This window comes from Syngnathus leptorhynchus, chromosome 8, assembly GCF_054491065.1.
Source record: "Syngnathus leptorhynchus isolate UIUO chromosome 8, UIUO_Slep, whole genome shotgun sequence".
Classification (NCBI taxonomy): domain Eukaryota; kingdom Metazoa; phylum Chordata; class Actinopteri; order Syngnathiformes; family Syngnathidae; genus Syngnathus; species Syngnathus leptorhynchus.
In genome coordinates this window covers 804,421-812,915 of record NC_141202.1, presented here as the reverse complement: position 1 = coordinate 812,915, position 8,495 = coordinate 804,421, and the positions used below count along the sequence as shown (strand labels likewise).

At 43.3% G+C, this 8,495-nt stretch overlaps 3 protein-coding genes across 6 annotated transcripts; all 3 read right to left on the bottom strand.

Annotated features, from left to right (window-relative positions):
* Nucleotides 1–936: 936 nt before the first annotated feature.
* Nucleotides 937–3,897, bottom strand: oscp1b (organic solute carrier partner 1b). Its single transcript, XM_085918302.1, has 10 exons — nt 3,635–3,897; nt 3,361–3,515; nt 3,082–3,249; nt 2,937–3,017; nt 2,724–2,827; nt 2,303–2,431; nt 2,152–2,221; nt 1,813–1,952; nt 1,680–1,743; nt 937–1,523 (listed from the first exon to the last, which is right to left on the bottom strand). Exons 1-10 carry the CDS (start codon nt 3,744–3,746, stop codon nt 1,395–1,397), a joined length of 1,152 nt encoding a protein of 383 aa, XP_085774428.1. The 5' UTR covers nt 3,747–3,897; the 3' UTR covers nt 937–1,394.
* A 244-nt stretch (nt 3,898–4,141) lies between these two features.
* Nucleotides 4,142–6,027, bottom strand: LOC147051545 (cornifelin-like). Of its 4 annotated transcripts, none has more exons than XM_085919268.1 (4): nt 5,910–6,027; nt 5,053–5,198; nt 4,849–4,985; nt 4,142–4,517 (listed from the first exon to the last, which is right to left on the bottom strand). In XM_085919268.1, the coding sequence occupies exons 2-4, from the start codon at nt 5,162–5,164 to the stop codon at nt 4,413–4,415; spliced, it is 354 nt and encodes a 117-aa protein (XP_085775394.1). In that variant the 5' UTR covers nt 5,165–5,198; nt 5,910–6,027; the 3' UTR covers nt 4,142–4,412. The 4 variants fall into 4 exon arrangements, with proteins under 4 accessions (XP_085775394.1, XP_085775393.1, XP_085775392.1 ...); XM_085919267.1 differs by having other exon boundaries at nt 5,053–5,178; nt 5,910–6,021; XM_085919266.1 differs by lacking the exon at nt 5,910–6,027 and adding an exon at nt 5,269–5,888 and having other exon boundaries at nt 5,053–5,178.
* On the bottom strand, nt 5,983–8,440 carry mrps15 (mitochondrial ribosomal protein S15). The gene is made up of 8 exons (XM_085919263.1): nt 8,168–8,440; nt 7,760–7,804; nt 7,597–7,672; nt 7,446–7,494; nt 7,252–7,336; nt 7,098–7,156; nt 6,641–6,832; nt 5,983–6,449 (listed from the first exon to the last, which is right to left on the bottom strand). The coding sequence occupies exons 1-8, from the start codon at nt 8,280–8,282 to the stop codon at nt 6,357–6,359; spliced, it is 714 nt and encodes a 237-aa protein (XP_085775389.1). The 5' UTR covers nt 8,283–8,440; the 3' UTR covers nt 5,983–6,356.
* Between the last annotated feature and the right edge of the window lie 55 nt (nt 8,441–8,495).

Here is an 8,495-nt window from a genome sequence, read left to right as displayed (position 1 = left end):
CGATTACATCATCGTGTAAAACCATTGCAAACTGGGCGATGGAAGGGCTTATGTCGACAAAGCGGAATGACTAATTATTGAATGCATTCAATAATTACCAACTATCTTAAAATGCAATTTCACAATATTTTATTGTATTACCTATACAGATATATTAAATACAGGTATATTACCTATACAGTAATATACCTGTATTTAATATACGTCTATACAAAAAATGACTGTAGAAGTCACTTCTGTAAAAATAATAATAAAAAAAAGGTCAATGTTAGTTTCTCAATGACTCAGTTCTGAATGATAGTTTCGAATAGGCGTTTATAAAAGAGGCTTATCACGTCTCAATTCCAACCACAAACCACAACAAAAGAGCAGCCTAAATGGCAGAGCCTTTATTTAAATCCCTGTGACTCAGCAATGCATTGGCCCTAAGCCACATTAAGGATGCGCATTATTTATTCATGAGTCATATTACATGTAGTATCATAGCAGAACTAAGGAACATATTACTTTCAGACTTTTGCAGGATGGATCAGGCCCACGGGGCCTTTGACTTTGACACCAGTGCTGCAGGTTCAGTACTTGTGGTTTTCAGGGTAGGTTGTCATTTTCCGTCTTCTTTGCAAAGGTCACAAGAATGAGCTGGGCGTCCAAGATTCGATCCGGTAACTGTCTAGACTTGTCCCGGAAAGGCATGCGTGCATGTCTTAGTATTTTCTTTTGCATGCTGATAACCTCATTGGAGCTATTTGTCCCCATAAGAAAATGGAGGTATGAGCCTTAAATATTGTGAATAAATGGTAGAATACATTTCTGTGGATTAGAAAATGTTATGATAGGCCTTTTGAAGGACGCTCCTGCTCTTAAACTAAATGTAAACATTTACAACAGCGCTCTCTACTGGCTCATCACATACACACACAACAATCAAACCACATCTGGAAAACGTCATTTTATTTTTGGAACTGCTATATTGCAGACATATGCACATCTAGTCAGAGAAAACCGTACATCAATCCAATAAATAAAACTATCAAATAAACATATTTACACGTTTTGACATTGCAGGTAGCTACCAACGAGCTTTTCTTCATTTTTCGACTGCAGCTCCATAAAATAAAATGTACCAAAAGTACTTTCCCTCCTGATTACAATTGGGTTAGAAAAGAGCACTTGGGATTATGGAGCCGTATTGTATGAAAACGATCCGAAAAAAGGTCGGTGCCTGAATTATCCACCAATTCACATATGACCCGCATGATGTACTTTAGAACGTTTGGGAAACCCAGGTGGGCCATTCACCCTGAATGTAGCACAATCCCGACACAGGGAGGAAAAGAACCACAAGGTTGGTTGTCTGTGCATCACTTTAGCCGCTCCATCCCATCCCAACGGCGTCACAGACCATCCATCATGGCCAGGAGGTCGTCTCCTTTGCTGCAGTCACTCGAGGATGGCTCAGGCGACTTCCGAGACCCGCTGAACTCACCCATGATCTTGGCCAGCTCGGCATTAGCTGTTTGGTCCTGCCCGGGAAAATGCTTGTTCGTAAAATTTGTGTGGGGTGCGGGTACGATTTCTGTCCACTTGAGGGCGCCATTCGAATATGTTAATATGAAACTGTTAATAAAGGGAGGGGTGGCTGGTAAGTGATGTGGGCGTCATAACAAGAAAAGCAATACCTTTGTAGCTTGGATGTTTATGAATCCATACGACAGCTCATCCGGTCTGGATATTAACGCCTCTCTGTAGCAACACACAAAAAATTTTGTTTTAGTTTTTATTGCATTGCTGTAATCAGACTTAGGAACTTACTCTTCCTCCTCGTCGGTTGCGAACAGGTTAACCCGGAAATCGCTCTCGGCATTGCCGGACTTGTGGACTTCCAAGCCTCCCATGAGTTTGGCTAAGAGGTTGAGTTCTTCTTTAGCTAGCGGGTTGGGAGCCAGGTTGACCTGGCAGCAACAAAATAGTTCATATTTTTTCCCGCAATGGATTTATTTTCAATTTTGTATTGATTTTAGTTTTTAGTATTTGGGGAGTTTATTTATTTATGTATTTATTTGGTAAACAAAATATATGCAATATATTTATTCAGTTAGGTTGGATTAAATCTAATAACCTTGCCAGGTACCAATAAACATTTTTTTTTACCTTGGTGTGCTGAGCTGAGTGCTTGGAGGTTCCCGCAATGTGAGTTTCCACCGGACGGCAAACGCTGTACCTGTGAACCCACACCAGAGGAAAATACAACATGCCGGTCGTGCAAATCCTTTCAACCTGTTTTTTGTTGCAAAAGTCTTACATGTTCGTGCCCAGTTTGGTGACCCTGTCGCCAAACAGCTCAAAGGATCCTTCGCAGAGTGCAGCCGTGTAGTTTCCGCCATTTTTGAACTGGAGCCTGTTGGTCTCCTCGCCAGTGCAGCTATACATCCTAGAATATATTAACAAGTACATGAAAAAAATCCGAAATGATAAGACTTTTTTTCCCCCCATGCTTTTGATTAGACAGTAACAACCCTTCTACAGCAACTAGGTCTGGAGAGGTCTTCATTTTGTTTTTACTTCCACGTCCTCGCGCAACACAGCACAACTTGTCTAAAGTTAGAATTCAAAGGCCAAGAAAGAGGACTAATGCAATTAGCTCCACGGTGGCCGACGACTTAAGCTTGACGTTGCAGCACGAGGGGAGAACGACAACATTCATCTCAAAGCGGACACGTCACCTTATCAAGCCTGGAATTTGTGTACCGTGGGGCACCGGACCACTGATGGGGAGCACAAATCGGCCATTGGAATTCTGAACTTTGTCCTTGAGGAAAATAGATACCTGGCAGACAAGATAGCAAAATAAGTATTTTGCATCAAAGAGATAATTCAGTGATTCCTTTAGCGCCACCCTGTGGCACTGATAGGCAATTGGTAGGAACCCAACTTACCCTTATGTGCATGTCCTGAAAGAAGATGAGAAGAGTTTGTCTAATGAGCTGGAATCCGCCACTCGGTAACAGAGTGTACATCTAAACGAAAGAGATGACGTTACTTCCCACATAATTGCCACGGTGTTACAAAGTGTCGCCGCACCTCAATCAGTTGCTGATACGTCTCGTCCACCTGAGCCAAAATGCAAGGCGTGTCCTTGACAAATTCCCTGATGGCGTCCATGTGGTTGAAGGTGACCAGGAGGATGTCCCGCGGCCGAGGACAGAGGAGAACCTGGTACTTGAAGGCCATGGTCATCAAGTCGTACAGCTGTAATAATGCAAAACCAGGCGGAATCCAGATGTGATCTACATTGCACATTTGGTCATCATTGAGAAATGCAATTCAACGAGTCTGAAATCAATTATGACCCCCGCGAACCTTGTCCATGCTTGCTTGATTGAGCCTCATGATGGAGGCGTGGGCCAGTCTGTCAAAGACGGTGCGGAGCGCCTCCTTGGAATACAGCTCCTGTGGCTTGAAAAGCTCCTCCAGGAACTTCTTGTTAAACATGGTGGTGATGATGTCATTCATGACTAGTCGAGGATGAAAGGAAAGACAATACGGACGATGAATGAATGAAACGATCAAACTTTGTGACGTGTTATTCTCTTGAAGCGGTTGTTTGTAGTCGGCTCGCCAAAAAGCTAACCACCTTTCTTAGCTTTGTCGGCGGGGATATTTTGAGCTCGTAGACGCTGGTCCAGAATATAAAGCATTTCTCCGCCGAGATTGATGAAGAGCAGCGGAAGTGTCCTCGACGACATGTCGGAATCTGAAAAAAGAAAAAAACAGCCTGTTGGAAAACGACTAGCAGTGCTAGCAATGGAGGGAGGGAGGCAAGCTCGCTACTAGCGAGGAATTGGTTGCTAATGCCTCCTCCGCCGTTGCCAGGCCACGGAGGGAATAGCCAATGAAAGTAATCAACGTCATCAAAACAGGAAGTTGAGCGAGATTCCGGAAAAGGATGAGAACGCTTTATTAGTTTCTAAATCATTTATATCACTAAGTTAATTAAATGTTTTTAAATCAAGACATGTATTCTTTTTTTTCGGAAATAAGGTTTTCGATGCTTTTTTTTTTAAAAACCGTATTCATTTTCAAGATCATGTAGTTATGTATTAGTTATGCAAATCAACACGCCACACTTTTTTTTCCTCCCATATGTGGGACTTTATTGACTTTCAAGGTCACAAAACCCTCTTTATTATTATTCCAATGTTCATTGTTGAATTTCAGTGCAAATGCATTGAATTGCCATTCATCTTTGGTCAGCTGCAGAATTCTCTGCATGTTTCATTTTGTTTGAATGAAATAAACAACCAAGACAAAATCTTTTGGGGACGGGAAACCTACATGATGATTTGTTTGAAAAAAATCTTTATTGTATCTTTTCTTTGGGCGACAAGCATTCCTTTGTCCTACTGTTGCCATTACGGCAAAGTTTCTCCATTCCGGATGCGGATCTCTCTGGCCATTCTACACAACTCGCAGAAGCCGCAGAAACACGACATGAGCGCGTCGTTGCAAACTGTCCCCTGCGAATAAATGAAAGGGCACACATTATGGAAATGTCACTTTGAACAGTAAATAGAGACCCAATGCTGCTTTCTGCTGGCCATAGTTTTCCATATCAAACTAAAGCAGGCCAAGACTTGATTCCATCCATTTCCATCATATGGATTCCCATTTAATTAGTTGCATCTTTAGACTACTGGGAGCACATTGAGCTTTTTCAACTTGGAAGACTAGCACATATTACTAAAGTGTCAACCTTGTTTCTCAAATGGACCCCCACTGAGCAACACTTCCTCCCTTGCGCAAGCTGTTAATGAAATCAGAGCACTTCTTCTCTGCACTTCCACATACCTGGATGCCATACGTGAGCCTCATGTGAGTCCTCATAGCCGTCAAGCCGCCCGGCACAAAGCCCAAGCAGAAGTTTTCGCCGTATTTGTCCGCAGTGTAGCAGGCCAGTATGGATGGGCAGAAGCAGCCGAAAGCACCTGGTGGAGGAAAGGTGTAATAACATTTCTGATGATTGAATTCTTTTTCAAATGTACTTATACTCACAAATCAATAAATCACTGCAGCAAGAGCAGAGGCCAGTGCTCCACTGTCCCGTTTGGACATTGGTGCCATAGCCGCCGGCGCCCGGTTGACTGGTTACCACTGGGTTGGACATGTGGGCCTCAGGTTCTGATGCATGTACAGTATAGCTATTTATTATCATTACAAAAAACAAGGACGCATTTACTACCACTACATTTGCAGGAGAAAAAAAATGACCTGAATCTGAATCGTGCCACATAGTTGTTGTGCTCTGCTTGTTTTTTGTTTTTTTTTCTCCACTTTACAGGCTGAGTAATAAGCCTAAAAGATGAAGCCTGGTGTTATTTGGGCAGTCAGCAGATGAGTACTCACTTGGAGCTACCCTGCATCGCATTGTATTTGTAGGCACGGTGTGTCTCAGTGTGGGGGGTGCTCTCTTAAAATAACACATATTTTTTCATAATACGGAACATCTTTGAATACAGTCACAAAATCTTGAACAATAAAAAATAAGAATAAACAATTTTAAAAATCATTTGAATGAATTTCCTCACCTTCAATCTAATTCATCAGTACATTTAGAATAATGTTCACATTCATATTTAAAATAGACATCTGTATTTATTTTGATTTCTTGTGTGGATTTGTATTTATTTATTTTGTTGAGTGAATGTTTCTGTTGAAATCTATACATAATGAAAAACTATCCATCTGAATCTAGGTCTAGAAACTTAAGACGACTTGAAACATGCATGATTATGTCGAGTATGCAAAATGACTTTGCGACATGGAGGAATTACACGCATGTTTTCTCAATCAATTTGAACAGAAGATCGTTTCAGATTTTGCATAGTGATGAAAAACAGAATGTGACTTACCAGAAGGAATGCGTAAGTGCGTACTGGCCCTGAGCGAGCGAGCAAACTGCAGAGTTTGAGACCACACAGGAAGTTTGAAGTTCAGGTTAAGAAACCTTTATTGGTGAAACTTAAACGGCTGAAAAGGATGACAAGATCTTTGCGGTGATTCTCAGATGACACGGTGCAGGTTTTTTTTTCTTCCTCTTTTACATCATTCACATAGTCCACTAAGAGGCATATTTTATGGAAACTTGATTTTTCAACAACTTACATGCACAGGGTTGTGTTTCTGGAGTGCAGTCCCACTTATCAAGTTTGGAAAAAAAAAAAAAAGAAAGAAATTGTGACTGTGAATTTTTTTTTTCAACTGCGACTTTGACGTGGGGTGCGTCAAAATGAACAGCGGGCCGCAAATGGGCCCCTAGGCTGTAGTTTGGACACCCAATGTTGTACAAAAAAAGGCATCTACTGACTGGCAGTTTGCGTCTCAGCCGCTTCTGCGCTTTGCTTCAGTTTCAGCTTCTGCTCGGCTTTCTGCTTCTGCACCTCCTGGAAGACCTGTGTGTGTGTGGGGAGGGGGGGGGGCGACCATATGGGTGTCAAAGGGCAGACAAAACTGAAAGCAGGCTAGCACTTCCCACTCTTTCCACTGCAAATACTAATTAAAACATGAATATGATATCAAGTGGACCACCAGCATACTCGTGTTTCGGCCCCTGCGCATTTATGCGACGCCCCGTGTTTGCTACCTTGATGCAGAAGGCCTTTTTGGCCAGCCAGCGTCTCGTGGCCCTTCTGTAGTACTCAGGCGGGAAAGTGTAGGTGATGCCCAGCTGCTCGCACACATTCTCAAAGGCGTCGTAGCGCTCCAGCCGCAGGTTCTTCAGCAACTTCTTCCTCTTGTCGATGGCCATGAGCATGCGTCTCTTGTTGGCCTTGTCCTATAAAACACAAATGACGGCTCGGGTGGATTAAAAAAATAAAATAAAATAAAATAAAAACAAACGTGAACACTAAGGCAATCTGACTGTGTTGAAATTGTGGAAATTTTCCGACCACAACCATCTTATGCGTGGCATGATTGACACAGGATATCCTGTAGTGCCTGTTTGTGTGTGTGTGTGTGAGAAACGACAGGAAGGAAACGCATTGACACAAATTTCTCATGAACGTCATCACGTCACTCTCTCAATTCTCGCGGCTCACCTTGTGATGTTTGAGCAAGTGCTCCTGCAAGTTGCGGATTCTCGCCGTCAAAATGGCCACTGCAACACGCACACCCCAAGCGTTATTTAGCGCACACGCACTCAACCGTTGATGTGTGCAGTATGTGTGCGTGTGGCAGCAAAGACAAGCTCACCTTGAACTTCCACCGAGTTGAGGTCGCTCTCATCCCGCCGGACCTTGGCGATCAGCTGCTCTTTTTTCAGCGCCAGCTTTTCACTCTGGACACACAGACAGAATCAATCAATCCATCCATCCATCAATCAATCAATCCATCAATCATGAGTCAATGATACAATGTAGCTCTTACGAGTTATTCAAATAACTCACGTGATTCGCCAACTCCAACGAAAGAAGTCTTTTGACAACATCGTCCGTCCTGCATTGGCAAACACGCACTTGTGTGAGAGGAGTAGACATCTTAGGTACACAACACCCGCATTGGGAACGCACTTGTGTGTGTATATCGTGCGGTGTTTACGTTTGAGCGAGGGGTACGGCGGCGTAGTCCAACTTCAGCATAGCCGGAGAGAGGTCGCTGAGTTGGCTTTGAGGACCTGGAAGGCAGAGGGGAAACGAGAAAGCAGACGGCACAACGTGAGCCTTTAAGCAGAGCCGTACCCATGTCATTTACAATGACCTACCTTGCACCTTTTTCTTTGCAGTGCGAGCATAATGTCGGGCTGGTGCTGGAAAGGCAAAGAGAAACAATAAACATTGATTACCGAAGCATGAAACAATCTTAAGAAATGTAAATGAACCGTGTCACGTGAACTGTTCAAATGTTACATTACGATGACAAATATTGTTACAGAGAACGCATCCTTGTATTACAACGTGTAAGTGAACCTAATGAATTGTCCAGCGACTGTGTTGTTCACGCATGCGCAGTTGGTCGCCAACTAACGCCTGTCATGATTTAGCTGTAAGCTAACGACGCTACTTGTGAATGCTACATCAACCTTATTGTTAGAGACGTTTCATTGACTTTAGTAGCACACAATATATAAGTGCACCCTCCATTTATGTTTCTCTCCATGTTGTTTTCTTACCGCCGCTGACTTTGTGTCCTGAGAGCAACGCCGAGCAGCACGCCGGTGGGGCACGTTCCCTCAAAACGCCCACCGAACACCTCAGAGCGGTCCTTAGAGCTATATTCGACAGCATGACGTTGGTTTTAATCCGCAAATTTACCCGAAGCGAAGGAGATAGGGCAAAAAGGAGAACGGGACACTCGACCGCTAGATGTGCTCCGCCATATTGGTCAGACGTGACCAGTCGTCGTCGATCCTCGAGCGAGGATTACTAAACGAACCCAGAACACATCGATTGGGAACACGGAGGATGGAATGAAAATGCTCCAGTTTAAATAACTCTGAC